Genomic DNA, 17,877 nt, shown 5'->3' on the forward strand with positions numbered 1-17,877 from the left:
CGCACGAGTGGCTTTCTGTGTACTCATGAATCACACACCTTCACACACGCTGGCCTCTTGCTGCTAGCTGCCAAGTATTGGAAAAAGAATGTTAACTCAGCCTGGAAGTGTTAGTTCATGCCTGTAATCCTACCTATGCAGGAGGCTGAGATCTGAGGATCATGGTTTAAAGCCAGCCCAGGCTGAAAAGTCCCCATGAGACTCATCTCCAATTAACCACCAGAAAGCCAGAAGTGGAACTATGGCTCAAAGTGATAAAGTGCTAGCCTTGAGCAAAGGAGCTCAGAGACAGCGCCCAGGCCCTGAGTTCAAGCCACTTGACTATCATCACCCCACCACCACCACCACCAACAACAGAAGAATGATAGCTCCACAGATCTTGAATTCGTTGGCTATATAAAGATTACCTTACCTTGTGAGATTCTATCAGTGGTGGCAAAGATTTTGTTTTTTCCCAATCACTACCTTAAAAAAAGACACTAAACAACAAAACCAAATTAACAAAGCACAATACAAACCTTAAAATAGAAGCAGGGAGAGATGCACTGTTAACAACCACAAGACTTGTATGTCAATGGCATTTATGTGAGAAAAATTAAGGAGAAGTGGCAAGTTTTTGTAATTCCTGAGAACCAAAAACATCCGTCGGATCACTCTTGAATAGTACAGTTTGAAACTACTAACCCAGCCAAAAAGTTCTCAAGACTCCATTTCCAAAATAACCAGCAAAAAACAGCAGGTCTGGACTTGTGGCTCGAGTGGTAGAGCACTAGGCAAGCTGGCAAGCCGAGTGAGCTCAAGATCCTGAATTTAAGCCACAGTACTCCCCGCCCCCCCCCCCTGCCCATGAAGCAAAATAAAATAATCATTCTCAATTCTGTGGGATATACAATTAATTCTTTTTTCCTTTCTTTCTTTTTTTTTTTTTTTTTGTTGGTGGTGGGGCCTGAACTCTGGGCCTGGGCGCTGTCCCTCAGCTCTTCAGCTCAAGGCAAGCACTCTATCACTTGAGCCACAGCACCACTTCAGGTTTGTTTCTGCTTATGTGGTGCTGAGGAATCGAACTCAGGGCCTCATGCATGCGAGGCAAGCGCTCTACCACTGAGCCACCTTCCCAGGCCTACAATTAATTCTTGTGTGCATTCTCTCCCCTTCCCCTCCCTTCTTCCACCCATCTCCCATGGGATCCACTCTCTCATCTTGCAAGTATCCATTTCCTGGAACTTATTTTGCTGGGTTTTGACTTCGTTTTTTTAGAGAATTATTCTGTTTGTGTTCTCCATAGACTATTACACTTCAGCTCATTCATTTGTAAGCCCTTGTTTACAGATCAAGATGCATACATAAAGTGCTTTGTTAAATGGCAAAAACAAAAGTCAATGCATAACCTAAAATTAAGTTAAGTAAGGGAAGGGGTGGGTTGGGAGGGGTGAGCAAGGAGGTGAAAGGTGACATTGACAAAGACACACCGTATTCCTAAACTGCTTTGGTGGATAGTGACTCCTGCGTAGAAAGGAGGGCTTATTGATAAGTAACTAGAGGGGAAATAGTTTAAAGATTTTGGCACATACACATATACATTTTACGAGATGGAAATGTTAATTACTATGATTTGATCATTGTACATTGTATATATTTATCGAATTGTAATTGTATACTCCATAAATGAGCATATATAGGTCATTTATAAAAAGAGAATTAAAAATCCATACTAGCACAAGAGCAGAAAAAATGTGAAAGCCATGTTTTAAAATAGAAAGACCAAAAAAAAGAAAATTTAAGTTAATAAAGAAACAAAGAGGCACGTGAAGCATTTAAGGCAAAATGTCAGGGAGGGGGGAAACTTACAGCTTAGATTCTGTTTCTGGAATGTAGTCATTTCTATATCACAAGCGCGGCCCATATGCAGAAGGAAACGAGGGAGGGAAGAAGGGAGAGGAGCAAGAACAGAAGTGAGTACACAAGAGAAGAAAAATGGAGAGAAGTAAAAGCTTCAAGGTGAATTAAAAATTGTAAGATATAATTATGTTCATATTTACACTGGGATTATGTCATTCAGTGAAAAATAAAATATCCCACACCAGAAGAAGCATGTTTATTTTTCACCCAACTCCGAATTTATTATTGCCACTCTGCAGGTTGTAGGAACGAATCTGTTCTTAGGAGTTAAAAGGTATGTCACACACATGGACTGTGATAGAAGTTGCTTTCAGTTGATCTGGCAGTACTAGGGTACATTTTTCCAAAAGAACACACAGGATAGCATAACTGGAGCTACAGAATTTTCTCACAAGGAACTTCTTCTTGAACATGTATGTATAAATCCACATCTACAAATGCACACAGATCTATGCAGCCAAATATACATCTCCTGCCTGCATTAGCTAATACCTTCATTTCTATGTTCTCAAAGCATTATTCAACCTATGAAAGTATCTGAGGAAGGACAAAAGCGTAAGAATGCACTACTCATGGATGTGTGAGCCACTTCCACCCTTCAGACTCTCGGAGCAATCCAGTGATGTCATAGTTGTTTTCTTACGTCATATTGGTTGTCAACAGAGGTTACCACTATCAAGGAGGGATGTATTGTAAAGGCTCTTTTGGGCTGAGATCTCCTTTGCATTAAGATGTTCAGTGTGAGCTCAACTTTATCTGAGAAGTGAGAAGATGACCGCATTACTATCCAGTGGCTGTGGTTTCTTTGGACCACAGTGGCCATTTGATGGTGTCCCAAAGGCAGTTGCCAGGTAAGAAAGAATTTTCTGTAGATGGTTGTAGCATATAAGGACTGGCCGTATGTTTAGTTCATTCTCCTTAAATAGTTGTACGTGTCTGTGAATACAGTACATCTCACTTAACGTCATCCCTTTCATCATACATTCCCATCTCTCCCAAGCCCACTCATTCACTCAACATTCCTTCCATTTTGATACATATTCCTGAATATGGTGATGACATTTCCCGCAGTGTAGACTATTTAAAACACATAAGCCTTACACTGCTGTTTTTGTTGCTCTACGGATAAAATACAGAACAATTACTATGTCTAAAAGCCATGAATCTCAACATGACTTTGTTGTACAAAAACACTTCTGCACCACTTCATGCCTGTAGAAGATAACCAAGTATTTTACGCTCCAGTATCACGTTCTTCATGATCCATTCCCTCCGGGGTTTTCTAAGCTTATCAGACTGTTACCTGATTACAACATAGAATTTCCTGTTTGTCCATGTGTGTGTATACTAATGCCTTTCCCTATAACATCCCTATAATGTTCACTGTGGAAAAAAAATTTTATTCATCTTTTGAGAGTCCTGCTCTGAGCCTCTATCCCTTAAATTGAACAGATTACTCCTGCTTTGGGGTCAACATTCTGCTTGTGTCATGCTGCCATTATGACATATGGCAATGTGTTCAGCAATTTTTTTACTTACCTACTGGAAAACTACTTTATACCCTGCTTTAAAACAGTGACTATCTTTTATATTGAGTGACTACTCTATGTCAACCACTGGCAATGGAAGTATAATTAGATATCTGTGTTGTTGTATCTTTCATTCAATCTTACTGAAGAAAAAAAAACAAAACCATGTCCATAAATTACCGTGTATGCAGTAGAATACAGAGCACTTTACTGAGTCTGGAGCTTGGAAAATGCTGGTAGGGGGAAGAATTTTGCTTCAAGCACCAAAGGGAGATATTAAGGCTTTCCAGTGAAATCCAGTCTGGTCCTTTTGCCCCAAAACCTTCTCGAAACCAACCTTCCATGCTACTATTATCATTAGGGTTCTTTGAACTTACATGAGTGCTGTCATGAGGGATGTTATATAGCTTTGCACTTTCTCACTTTTATTAAATTATAAATCTGAGGCAGCAAGCACTTTTCTCAATCCCTTTTAACATTTACTTGGGCTAATAGGGTTGACAAATTTAAGAAGGAAGTGGAAATAATAACCCTGACTAGCATTATCATGTAATTCTGAAGTATATGCTGTGTTCACAAAAAATTAATATTCTCCTCACCACCTTTTGCTATATGAGTATCACATTTTTAAATAGTGTAGACAATGCTCAAGTGACTCAAGTCCTATGATTAATAAATAGGCAATACATAATAAATAGTAGGCAGGTAAAAATTGGATTTACAACAAACTCTTCATTCCTTTGATACTGATTATGGCCACTAATGTGATAATGACCTTGCATAAAATAATATATAACTTTATGTGAATTTCACATAAATTTGCAATAACTCTAGAATACATACATCATTGTTTTACAAACAATAAAACTGATTGCTAACTCAACTTGCTCAAGGCCAAGTGAATAGTGAGTAAGTGGTGGATCAGGGACTCCCACCTAATTGTGGACTACACCAAGTATTTACTACTTGTCCACTTTCTATCATAATAAATGCTCCTACTCAAGAGCTTTATACATGAGACCTCTGCTTCCTTCATCTTCTTTTAGATTGATTTGCGTTGGGTACCTCAGAAGGGTTTTAAAAATCCTTCCATCTTTACTAAGCCGTTGTACAAAGCAGAATTTATGAGACGTGCCTCTTCATCGTGTCACCGGTTCATTGTTTTCCTAGAGCTTTTTTAATGCTGCAGATCTGTTGCATGAATAGAAAATATCTGTATCTATTGGGACATCAGTGGACATTCTCTATCATGAACAGACCTGCAACGAATACTTAGGGACGAGAATTTTTGTGGACTTTTATTTTCGTTTAGTTGGATCAAAGCATAGCAGAGAAACGCTAGGTTATGTGGTTCAGGCAAATGTTACTGAAAGTGCTGAAGTATTTTCCACGCAGGTGTGCCATTGTACACTCATGATGTGTATGATATCCAAGCAGCCCATGTTCCTATTAAACAGTTGCTAATTTCTAACCATGTAATGTTAATTATTACTGAGATCGTTGTGACAGGCAAAATATTGCCCCACCCAAAAACTAGGTTCACAGTCTATCCCTGGGAACCTAAGTAGATTACTGTGCATAAATGATTTAACAGGGAGATATTGTTATCTACATGTGTACACACAACTTCTCTAAAGCAGAAGATCTTTCCAACCTGTGGCTCTACAGTCCATTCCTCAAACAACTGAGCACATCACCTTTAAGATAATTGTGTAGGAGTAAAGTCAACCAGTGCCCATGAACACCTGTATCCCATGATTAGAACAGCGTTGTTTATGATTGCTGAAAACTGAAAACAACCTAAATGTTCTTCAAATGGTGTCTGAGTGTCTATACAATGGAATATCTCCTAATATTGGAAAGATGGCAATACTGAAGAAAAACATGGATGACGCCCAAATGCATTATGCTAAGTGAAAGAAGGTACACTACATCTGATTCCAATATTCTGGCAATATTCTGACAATTCTGACAATATTCTGGCAAAGGCAACATTATAAAAGAGAAAGCAGGTCATTTTTCAGAGCCTGCAGCAAGGCATATAGGATGTCTCTACAAGGAACACCCAGGAATTTTTTTGGATGATGGAACTGTCAAACAATTTTTTAATAGTTGGATCATTATATGACTTAGGAGCTTGTCAAACCTCTACAAACTATATGCCATAAAGAATACATCTTATTATAACTAAATTATACTGCAGCTTTTCAAAAGAATCATTCTGTACATAACCTTCAGCTTGCTTTCTTTTCTCAATATAATTTTCTGTGCAGTATCTCTATTGTGTGGTTAGTGATAGTTGACTTTTTCTGCTGTATAATACAGTTTGGGGTAAATATTTCAAATGAATCCATCCATTCTACTGTGAAAGTATTTTGGAGCCATTTTTTTTTAATAATTTTTTTTTGGGGGGGGGTCTGGTTGTGAGGCCTGAACTCTGGGCTTGGGCGCTGACCCTCAGCTCTTCAGCTCAAGGTTAGCGCTCTACCACTTGAGCCACAGCGCTACTTCCGGCTTTTTTTGTTTATGTGGTGCTGAGGAATCGAACCCAGGGCCTCATGCATGCAAGGCAAGCACTCTACCACTGAGCCACCTTCCCAGCCCTTGGAGCCATTTTTTAGTTTTTCTTTTTCTGCAACACATCAATACTATTCTGACAATTCTTGGAACAGTCTTTGTTGTGCACTTGTTCTAGAATTTTTTTGACATAGAGAACTAAGAGTAGAATTGCTGAGACTTTTTCTGTTCAACTTCATATAATAATCCAAGACATTTGATATTCAAGTGGTTTATTATCAAGTGGTCATTCCGATGTACACTTAGCTTAACATGTTCACTAATTACCAGAACATCAAATTCTCACCACACTAAACCTTTTTTGTGTGCGTGTGTGCCATTCCTGGGATTTGAACTCAGAGCTCAAGACTAGTGCTCTACCACTTGAGCCACAGCTTCAGTTCCAGCTTCTTTTGGTGGTTGAGATAAGCATTTCATGGACTTGGCCTCCTGTGTAGTTAGGCTTAGAGACATGAACTACCAGGGCCCAGCCCTATTTTTTTTTTGCGTGGTGGTAACTATGTAAACTGACATTCCTTTTTATGTATCACTTTTTCTTGTTATCACCTTTTTCTTTTTCCTCTTTCCCCTTTTTGCCTGTTTCCTGTTCAGTTGTCTTTCTTTTTGAACCATAAAGTAAAGGCACAATGCCTAGGTGCATCTGATCAAAATGAACTCCAGGAAATGGAAGCATTGTTGCTGGTTTTGTTTTCTTTTCCTTTTGTTCATGTATCTGTCTTTGGAAAGATGATGGGAGGGCACGCAAGTGGATGGACAAAGGGTGAACAAATACAGTGGTAGTAGTCATAGATACTATGTTGAAAATGAACTGTATAACTTGTGGGTGGGATGGGAGGGAAAAATTGGGAGAGAAATGTACTTTTTACCTGACTTATGTAACTGTAACCCCTCTGAACATCACTTTTCCAATAACAATAAGAAATGGAAAAAAATCATACAATGCAAATACTTGGTCATCTTTTGATTTCTTCTGTTGATAAACAAGTTATTAATTTAATGTTGAGAATTTATTGGTATTTTATTTTGTTTTCTGTGTCTTGCTTTTAAGATGTATCCTTAACTAAGATTCATAAAGATAGTTTGATTCATCCCACATATTTTTAAATATATCCAAGGTAGGATTGATTTTCACTCATGGCGTGAAATAAGGCTCTAATTTCATTTTTCTATAACCAAGCATCCCATAATCATTTATTGAAGATCCATTTTTCCACAGTACCTGAAAATCCACTTCAGTTATATTCAAGCCCACTTTTATGTTCCCTTGGGTTCTATTTCTCTAAATAACACCACACCCTGCAATTATTTTCCTGTTATGATACATAATAAGATCAAACTGAAGCCAGGTGCTATACCACTAACTACTCAGGAGGCTGAGATCTGAGGATTGCAGTTTAAAACCAGCCTGGGCAGCAAAGTCCATGAGACTCTTATCTCCAATTAACCACCAGAAAACTGGAAGTCCCGCTGTGGTAGAGAGCTCACCTTGAACCGAAGAGCTGAGGGACAGCACTCTGGCCCAGAGTGCAAGCCCCACACCTGACAAAAAAAAAAAAAAAAAAAAAGACCTCAAGGTAATCTCCTTAATTTGGCATTTTGATATCAGACATAATAGCTCAAATACTTCATGGATGATTTTGTATGCCTTCTGTTACATATACTTAATAGAACCTCTGTTAATGATACTAAGATCACTTGTTTAAAATGCAGATGGCTGTCTCCTCATTGCAAATGGAGAACATTTCTTTATCACTTATGTAGTAATCTGATAACAATAACTGACATGTTGTAACTTATTTTAGAGTAAATAGTGTTTAGGTGTATCCAGTTTTTGAGTTCGCAAAATATTATTTTTCTCTATTACTCAGGCATTTTATGTAAAAAGGATGTGAATTATAGTTTCTTTCAAAAAAGATTGGATTGAATGTGTAAATTATTTACTTGTCAATTTCCAAGACCTCTTCAAGGATTTGATGTAGTGGTTACTTTTAATAAATGTGTTTTTTATACTCTTGATTATTTTATACTCTATCTGCTGCTGAGTCCATTTTTTACTTATTTAATGCACTGAGTTAAGTGTAGTGATTCTGCCTTTTGATACTGAAATGGACTCTGTGCCCCCGTTAACACGTTGAGTATCCCTTACTTTCTTCCCAGACTTTTCCCAACACAGACATAATTCTCTGATTCATGCTTTTCACTTGACCCATATGTTGCCCCGGTTTTCAGCCCCTCTCCTTTCTGGTTTCTAGGAATTTCTCCCAGGTTTGTTGCTGCTGCTGTTTACTTCAAGCTCTGTTCTCTGTTCCACTACCACCTATTTATTCAGTGCTAGCTATGGGCTAAATCTGTTCTGAAAATTCAGAGATGAACAAAACTAACCTGAGCTCAAGAGTCTTTAAGCCAGAATCCTTGTCGTAGTGACTGCCTGTGAACGGGCGTGGCAGTGAGTGCACGGCGTGGCAGTGAGTGCACGGCGTGGCAGTGAGTGCACGGCGTGGCAGTGAGTGCACGGGCGTGGCAGTGAGTGCACGGCGTGGCAGTGCATGGGCGTGGCAGTGAGTGCATGGCGTGGCAGTGAGTGCACGGCGTGGCAGTGAGTGCACGGCGTGGCAGTGAGTGCACGGCGTGGCAGTGAGTGCACGGCGTGGCAGTGAGTGCACGGGCGTGGCAGTGAGTGCACGGCGTGGCAGTGCACGGCGTGGCAGTGAGTGCACGGCGTGGCAGTGAGTGCACGGGCGTGGGAGTGAGTGCACGGCGTGGCAGTGAGTGCATGGGCGTGGCAGTGAGTGCACGGCGTGGCAGTGAGTGCACGGCGTGGCAGTGCACGGCGTGGCAGTGAGTGCACGGCGTGGCAGTGAGTGCACGGCGTGGCAGTGAGTGCACGGCGTGGCAGTGAGTGCACGGCGTGGCAGTGCACGGCGTGGCAGTGAGTGCACGGCGTGGCAGTGAGTGCACGGCGTGGGAGTGAGTGCACGGCGTGGCAGTGAGTGCACGGCGTGGCAGTGTGGCCTCCTGGCTCCGGCTGTTCTGGAGGGTTAAAGGAAATCCAGTCAGACGCACCACTATGGGAGCCCCTTGCCTGGGCGCTCAGGAAACCCGGTGATGGCTTCAGCCCGGGGTGACAGGCCTAGGAAGGTGGGCCCAGCCTGCGCCGCCTTCGGCGGGGAGGTCGGACTCCGGGGGCCGTCGCCCCAGGTCTCCGGGCCGGGGCCGGGGCCGGGTCCGACCCGGCTGCACGGGGGTGTGGGGGGGTCCCCGGAGGGGCGTTAACGGTTCAATACCCCACGGAGGCCTTGGGAGATGGCCGGGCACCGCTCGCACGTCGCTCTGCTCTGGGCCGGCGGGTGGGAGCCTCGCGGACTCGCCGGCCCAGGCTGGCTCGGAACCGGATCCGCGGACCCAGTGCAGGCCCCTTTCCCCAGCGCACGCCCCGCGCGCCCGGGGACCCCGGATTCCCCCGCGGCGGACCCGCACGGCCTTCTGGACTCCGGCCTGCAGGGGGCAGTGTGGCCCGGGGGCGACGCCGCGCCGGGGAGCGCCAAATCCTTCCCGGGGGCCGTCAAAGGAGTCACGGGGGCCGGAGCCTCGGGACTGAGCCTGCGCGCGGAGCCCGGCGCGGCGGGGCGCGCGCATGCGCCGTGGGAAGGGCCCGGCGCGGCCGGCACTGGGCGGGTCCGGGCGGCTCCTGCGCGTCGGGGCCCCAGCCGCGGTGGGAGGAGCCGGCGGCTTCTCCCTGGTAACCGTCGCGCCGCCGCGGCCCCGCCTCGCAGGCCTCCCGGCGGTCCTCGCCTTGGGGGTGCTCGGGCCCCGGCACCCCGGAAGTGCCCCGCGGCCTCTCGGAGACCCGCCGCCGCCATGCAAGGGGAGGACGCCAGATACCTCAAGAGGTGACCGCCACCCCGGGCGGGGCGGGCGCGGGCGCGGCCACCGGGGCGGGCAGGGCGCCCCGCGGTGCGGGACCCCGAGCCCTCACCCGACGGCGCCCGGGAGCGCGGCCGGAGCGCTGCCCTGCGGGGGGGGAGGGGGCAGGGGGAGGGGAGGGGAGGGGGGAGGGGAGAGGGATGAGGGGAGGGGGGAGGGGATGAGGGGAGGGGGAGGGGAGGGGGGAGAGGGATGAGGGGAGGGGGGAGGGGGATGAGGGGAGGAGGATGAGGGGAGGGGGAGAGGGATGAGGGGAGGGGGGAGGGGGCAGGGGGAGGGGAGGGGGAGGGGGGAGAGGGATGAGGGGAGGGGGGAGGGGATGAGGGGAGAGGGATGAGGGGAGGGGGGAGGGGATGAGGGGAGGGGGAGGGGGATGAGGGGAGGGGGGAGGGGGAGGGGAGGGGGAGAGGGATGAGGGGAGGGGGAGAGGGGAGGGGAGGGGGGAGAGGGATGAGGGGAGGGGGAGGGGATGAGGGGAGAGGGGAGGGGGATGAGGGGAGAGGGGAGGGGGATGAGGGGAGGGGGAGAGGGATGAGGGGAGGGGGGAGGGGAGGGGGGAGGGGGGAGGGGATGAAGGGAGAGGGGAGGGGGATGAGGGGAGGGGGGAGGGGAGGGGGGAGGGGGATGAGGGGAGGGGGAGGGGGGAGGGGAGGGTGAGAGGGATGAGGGGAGGGGGGAGGGGGCAGGGGGAGGGGAGGGGGAGGGGGGAGAGGGATGAGGGGAGGGGATGGGGGAGGGGGAGGGGGAGGGGAGGGTGAGAGGGATGAGGGGAGGGGGAGGGGGAAGAGGGATGAGGGGAGGGGGAGAGGGATGAGGGGAGGGGGCAGGGGGAGGGGGGAGGGGAGGGGGATGAGGGGAGAGGGGAGGGGAGGGGGGAGAGGGATGAGGGGAGGGGGAGAGGGAGGGGGGAGAGGGATGAGGGGAGGGGGAGAGGGAGGGGAGAGGGATGAGGGGAGGGGGAGGGGGAGGGGAGGGGGATGAGGGGAGGGGAGGGGGGAGAGGGATGAGGGGAGGGGGGAGAGGGATGAAGGGAGGGGGGAGAGGGATGAGGGGAGGGGAGGGGGAGGGGGGAGAGGGATGAGGGGGGGAGGGGAGGGGGGAGAGGGATGAGGGGAGGGGGAGAGGGATGAAGGGAGGGGGGAGGGGAGGGGGAGGGGGGAGAGGGATGAGGGGAGGGGGAGGGGAGGGGGAGAGGGATGAAGGGAGGGGGGAGGGGAGGGGGAGGGGGAGCAGGGGAGGGGGCAGGAGAGGGGGGCAGGGGAGGGGAGCCTTGGCGAGGTCAGGTCTTTTGTGGGCGTCCTTCCGCCCCTGGCTGGCGCCCCGCGGGCTGGGAGGGGACAGCCCGGGTTGGATGGCCCCTGTGTGGTTGTCGCGTCCACGCAGAATCGGTGCCCAGCCTCCCATCAGGCAGGGCAGGGCCAGGCAGGGCGGGGCCAGGGCCAGGGCAGGGGTGAGGACAGGGACAGGGACTGGGATGGGGACGGGGGGGGGGGGGGGGGGCAGGACAGGGGCAGGGCAGGGGCGGGGCAGGGACAGGGGCAGGGACTAGGGACAGGGGCAAGGCAGGGACAAGGGCAGGGGCAGGGCAGGACAGGAGCTGGGCAGGGACAGGGGCAGGGACCAGGGACAGGGGCAGGGACCAGGGGCAGGGCAGGGGCAGGGCAGGGCAGGACAGGAGCTGGGCAGGGACAGGGGCAGGGACCAGGGGCAGGGGCAGGGACCAGGGGCAGGGCAGGGGCAGGACAGTGGCAGGGGCAGGGGCAAGACAGGGGCAGGGACCAGGGGCAGGGCAGGGGCAGGGCAGTGGCAGGGGCAGGGCTGGGACAGGGGCAGGGCAGGGACAGGGGCAGGGACCAGGGGCAGGACAGGGCTGGGCTGGGCTGGAAGCAGACCAGCCCTCCTGATCTGGGGAGCGCCCAACCTCGGGCGGGTTCTAGAACAGTGTCCTCCGAGCTGCTACCTGGTACTGTTTTGAGGTAACCATATTGAATAAGTGCCACCTGTGCAGTAATGTCACCCGGGACTAAACCCACGCAACTCACAGCCTTAGTGAGGTACAAACAAGTAAGTGTAGTGACACAGACTTTATGTTCTTCCATGCTTTCAGAGTTGAGGCCTCTCACGCCAATAGTGCATCACTTTGCCCTGCAGAAAGAACCCTCTCTCAGTCCTTGTGTGTGTCTGTGCTTGATTCCTGTGTGTCTCTCTTTGTCCCATACTTGCCCTGTTCTTTATGCTGCTAACTTTTCATTCTCGGATTTTGCTTACATGTTACTTTTTTTCGTAGCTCTTCCCTGAGTCTCCTTGTGCTAGCCCACAATTCAGAACAGATATACCTATTAGGTTCTCACAGTACTTCGTGCCTCATGCCTTGTTTTCGCCTGGTGTTAATATTCTCTGTTTTATTCTGGTCCATAAACTCAGAAGTTGAAGGCCATATGTATGTGTGTGTCTTACCTATCATTGTTCTAGCACTGTGCCGGAGCACAGGTTATTAAATAGAATCAGAATTAGACTAGAAATAAATGTAAGGCAAATCATGTAAGATTTACGAACATAAAATTTTATTTCCAGGATATTGGGGAACCATTGAGGGATTTATTTATTTTTGGGGGGATAATATGTAATGTTTTATTTGTTCCTCTACAGACTTGCAAGCATTTGGCAAATAACAGGTTCCTACTGACAGAGAATAAGGGATGATTTTATAACATAAAACTTCATGTAAGGTTCACGTTGGCAAATGATTTGTCCAATCATCTAAAGATTCTAAGGCTTTCCCCATTGAGGGATTTTAAAGGATGAATGGTATTCATTCATTTCTTAAACAGTTATTCAGCCACATAGAAAACATATTTTTCCTTGTCTTTATAGCACTTATACTCTGGCATATAATACAGAATTTAAACACTTAGAAAGAAAATGCTGGTATCATCTATGTGTTGTATGTAATAAGCATGTAGCTCTGAAGCCATACATTTTCACATAGTATGATTGTGCTCCGTCTGTGGCCTACCAGACATCACTATTTCATTCCATTCCTTTTGGTAGCTGAGTAATACTTCGTTCTGTAGATATACCACATTTTATTTATTCATAATCCATCTGCTGATGAATATTTGGATTGTTTTTACCTTTTGGCTGTTGGAAATTAATTTGTTATAAACACTACAAAGTTTTATTTGAAACTTGTTTTTGATCTTTGAGTATGTTCCTGTGCGTGGAGTAACTGGGCAATAGGTGTTTCTATATTCATTATTGAGGAGCAAATAAGGTTTCCTACTAACAATGTGTGAGCATTCCAGTTTCCCCAAGTTTTCACCAACACCTGTTACTCTCTTGTATTGTTTTATGGTTATGGCTATGTTGATACCTTCCTTCGAGTTTGGCTTGCATTTACATAATTATTAATAACATGGAACTTTCACATGCTTCTTGGCTATTTGTCTTTCTTCCATAGAAAAAGTTTTATTTTCATATATTCTAAATTCTAGACCTTTATCAGATAGTAAAATGGGTTGTCTTTTCACTGTATTGAAAGTGTCAAAACTTTGTGAAGTGCAGTTTACTTATTGTTTGTTTGTGAAGTGCAGTTTACGTATTGTTTCTTTGGTTGCTGTTTCGTTTGATTGCATTTCAGAAGACATCACTTGACCTTTAGTTTTTTTCCTAAGCATTTATAATTTTAGCTCTTAAATTTATATCTTTTATTCTTTCAATTTAACTATTATATGTAGTGTGTGGTAAGGTTCCTGTTTTATTCTTTACACATGGATTTCTATCTGCCCATATAATATTTGTTAAAGAAATTGTTGTTTTGTCTATACATAATATCTTTGTTTTTTGTGTCTTTTGTGGGTTTTTTTTGTCAGTCAGGGGCCTGAGCTCTGGGCCTGGGTGCTGTCCCTCAGCTCTTCAGCTCAAGGCGAGTGCTCTACCACTTGAGCCACAGCACCACTTCCGGCTTTTTCTGCTTATGTGGTGCTGATGAATCGAACCCAGGGCCTCATGCATGCAAGACAAGCACCCTACCACTGAGCCACCTTTCCTCCATCATTCTTTTGTATACTGTTTATGTTGTATCTTTTCCCATCATTCTTTTGAATACCGTTTACATTGTATCTTTTCCCATGGTTTTACTCTGAACCTTTTCATGTGCTTGGATTTAAAGTGACTACTTTGTAGATAGCATATACATGGATCATTTCTTATTTATGCAGCTTGCCAGTCATTGCCTTTTAACTCAGAACTTTATTAAAATTTAAAGTAGTTATTGATAGGACTTAACATCTTCCATTTTCTTTTTTTCTGTATGTCATACCATTCCTTGTCCCAGAGTTCCTCTGTTATTATCTTTTGTGTATTATTGATTTTTATTGTATTGTCATTGCCTCTTATCTGTATGTTTTAATAACTTTGAAAATTATGATTAGCATGCTAAACTTACTAACCTTTTTAAAATAAGTACCAATCTAGATTAAATATAAAAATTTGGCTTCTATACATTCTTATCTTGTCATATACTGAATATTTTAAATTGTGTGTCCACTAAGGTAGATTTGTAATTAGTATTATAAATATTTTTCTTGTAAATCATTTGGAGAGGTATTATAAACTCAAAATACAGTTATACTGGCCTCTATATTTACTAGTAGTTATCTTTAACGATATTATTTATGTCCTCGCATGTCTTCAGTTACTGTCTAGTGTCTCCTTCAATTCAAGCGGAAGGACCCCCGTTAGCATTTCTTACAGAGCAGTTTTACCACTAATGTCTCTGTTTCTCTTCCTCTCCCCCTCTTCCCTTCTTTCTTTCTCCCTTGTTTCTTCTCTCTCCCTTCTTTCCTTGCTTTTGTTTCTTACTTCATCCTTTTTGGTACATCATAATAAATACCCACATTTCAGCAGAAAGAACTGAAATTATAGCCCATTTGCTTCTGCTGTATTTGAGCTAGAAAAAAAATCTGTTATACCAAATAAACATTAGGTTGCTAGACAAATACTTTAAATCATTTGTCATACATATGTTTAAAAAACTAAAGAAAACCAGAACAAGAATTAAAGAAAGCCAGAAAGTATTATTTCAATAAATAAACCATATCAATAAAAATACAAATAAATAGTACTAGTAAAAATACATGGGATGAGCTGGGCGCCGGTGGCTCACACCTGTAATCCTAACTACTCAGGAGGCTGAGATCTGAGGATCATGGTTCAAAGCCAGCCTAGGCAAGAAAGTCTGTGAGACTTATCTCTAATTAACCACCAGAAAACAGGAAGTGGTGCTGTGGCTCAAGTGGTAGAGCGCTAGCCTTGAGGCTGAAGAGCTGAGGGACAGTGCCCAGGCCCAGAGTTCAAGCCCCACGATGGACAAACACACACACACACACACACACACACACACACACACACACACACAAACCACGGAGGGGAGGAGGGTTGAGAGTGAAGAAAACTGGGAGAAAATGAAGGAAGAGGTGACACTGTCTGATAGGAAATGTACTCACTACCTGACTTACGTAACTGCAACCCCTCTGTACATCACCTTTATAATAATAGAATAAAATAAAACAATGCAGTCAATCTGGAAAAAATGACATGCATTATGAAAGGGTTCATATAAAAATATTACAGCAGAATAAGTGAAGGAAAATAGTAGCAGGGCTGTTCAACAGCAGATTTAAGCACAGGAAAGAATAATCAAACTTGAAGATAAGATAGCTCCAGTGAAGTTAGCCAGTCTGAGGTGCAGAAGCTGGCCTTAGCATACGTCCGTGCCTACTAATGCACAGCACTAGTACTATCTGCAGCAACTTGTGCCATCTTGACACAGTTCCCAGTCAGGCCAAATGGAAATGGCTTAAAAACTCCATGGCAGGTTCAAAGCAGAATTGGTGGCGAGATGGGTTTCATTGGCTCTTGTTGCAGTCAGCTGTCCACAACCGGTACTTGGCTGCTATCCTCAAGGTTGTGTGAGGCTAGGTCGAAGCCCACAGGGGGTTCAAGCACAGTTCAACTCATAGAGCATACCTGACTGCAAACCCTCGTGCTGAGGGGAAGTCCCACAAAGATCTACCCTGCTTGTGTAACCTTTCTTCCGAGGAAACACTCACTGTGCACTGTAAACAGCGGGCTATCTTCTACACATCCAGTAAGGTTCTGTTTTTCAGTGTTTGGGGAAACGCCAGCCTTTGGAGTTCCCCACTCTGCTGTTGTCACTATATTCGCTACTGTTAGGATTATTTTTTTTTTTTTTTGGGGGGGGGGTCTGGTCGTGGGACCTGAACTCTGGGTCTGGGCGCTGTCCCTCAGCTCTTCAGCTCAAGGCTAGCGCTCTACCACTTGAGCCACAGCGCCACTTCCGGCTCCGGCTTTTTTTCTGCTTATGTGGTGCTGGGGAATCGAACCCAGAGCCTCAGGCATGCAAGGCAAGCGCTCTACCACTGAGCCACCTTCCCAGCCCATGATTATTTTTTAATATATTTCTTTTGCCTGCATGCTCTCTCGTCTCTTGTCCTAGGACTTCACTCATATATACTATGCCTACTCAATGTATAGCTCTGAATCAAACTTTCACTCTTCATCCTTTTGTCTGTTGTTTTAGTTATGTTAACTATTAACCACAAATACGCTGTTTCTGATTTGATATCATGGATGAATATAAGTACCCTAAAACCCATTGGGAGCTGGGACACTAATCACATGAAGTGTGTCTGTAGGCCCAGCAACTGTAGAGGCTTGGCAGGAGGATTGCTTGAGCCCAAGAGTTCAAGACCAACTTGGATAATACAGCAAGGCCCTCTGTCTACAAGCAAAAAGCAAACCAAAACACAAGTCCTTTAAGATTTAGGATTATTTCTTACTATTCAGAGGATTCCTTTTTTCATGGTTAGATAGTAAAGGGGCACTTAAAATCGAGGGTCCTCTTAATTAGTTTTCAGATATAATAAGTTAGAGTTGGTAGCATATTGGGGACAAGTCTACATTCATTTCACAGTTGGTCTTAGAATATAGTCCTCCTGCTTTCAGCCCATAGTTTAGAGCATTAACAAGGCAACTGCTGTTGAGTACTCTGAACTCAGTTTTTGTGTCCCTAGTCATATGTGACTATTAAAAGATTCTACATCTGCTAGCGATAACTATTCAATTAGTGAATATCCCCTAGGACAAAGCAGCCTCAAATTTGACCTACCTCTCTCCATTTTCAGTTTATCCTGGGTCTTAGCACTGTGATTTATTTTTGTTTTCTATGCCTTCAAACAGATACAAACATACATATATCAGTCCTCAGCTTTTTAAATTTTCTTGAAATACATGTTGATTTTAAATACCTAATCCTGTAAATTTTCATTATCAAGTCCTTATCTTGGTAGCAGAAATGCAAAACTTATTTTGATGGCATCCATCAGAAATTATAAATATGAGTAAATATCAAAGATTTTCCTTCTCAGTGTCTTTAAATACCTGACTTTTAAGCAAAACTTTTTTAGATGTAATGCATAAGACAACTCTTGGCATTCTGCAGTGGCCTATGATTTATTGCATAGTGCCAGGTGTATACATGTTCATTTGTTATTTGACACAACTTTATAATCCTTTTGGCAGCAATAATTTTTCAAAAAATACCTTTTTAATGAAAAGCCAAGTATTTTTATTTTTGTTTCTCAAGAAAACTAGTAATGAATGGAAGAGACATTTATTTTGTATGTCAGAGATCATTGTAATATCAGAAACCACATGAAGTCTGCAAACATAAGGATGTATTTCAGAAGTCAATGATTAAGAATGTTATGCCCCCAAAGTAACATAGTTAATACAGTTACAGATGGTGTGATTTATATTACCCTTCTAAAGTATCTCGGCTCATAGAGATTTAAAAAATCCCCACAATTGTATTTGCAAAATAATTTAGCACCTTTATTTTTCCATTTTTCTTGTGCATTTCCTA

The 17,877-nt window shown here is 45.0% G+C and overlaps 1 protein-coding gene across 4 annotated transcripts in view; it reads left to right on the forward strand.

Annotated features, from left to right (window-relative positions):
* The first annotated feature begins 2,604 nt into the window (after positions 1-2,604).
* Positions 2,605-17,877, forward strand: part of LOC138819703 (kinesin-associated protein 3) — a 118,838-nt gene continuing 103,565 nt past the window's right edge. Inside the window, exon 1 of one of the 4 annotated variants that reach the window (XM_070011212.1) lies at positions 2,605-2,750. In XM_070011212.1, the coding sequence (XP_069867313.1) occupies positions 2,671-2,750 (80 nt within the window). In that variant the 5' untranslated portion in view covers positions 2,605-2,670. Of the gene's footprint in view, positions 2,751-9,674; positions 9,896-11,913; positions 11,994-17,877 lie in introns of those variants that run through there. The other 3 variants (XM_070011214.1, XM_070011213.1, XM_070011215.1) reach the window with 3 other exon arrangements.

This window comes from Dipodomys merriami, unplaced genomic scaffold (genome assembly GCF_024711535.1).
Source record: "Dipodomys merriami isolate MVZ:Mamm:240054 unplaced genomic scaffold, mDipMer1.0.p SCAF_81, whole genome shotgun sequence".
NCBI lineage: Eukaryota > Metazoa > Chordata > Mammalia > Rodentia > Heteromyidae > Dipodomys > Dipodomys merriami.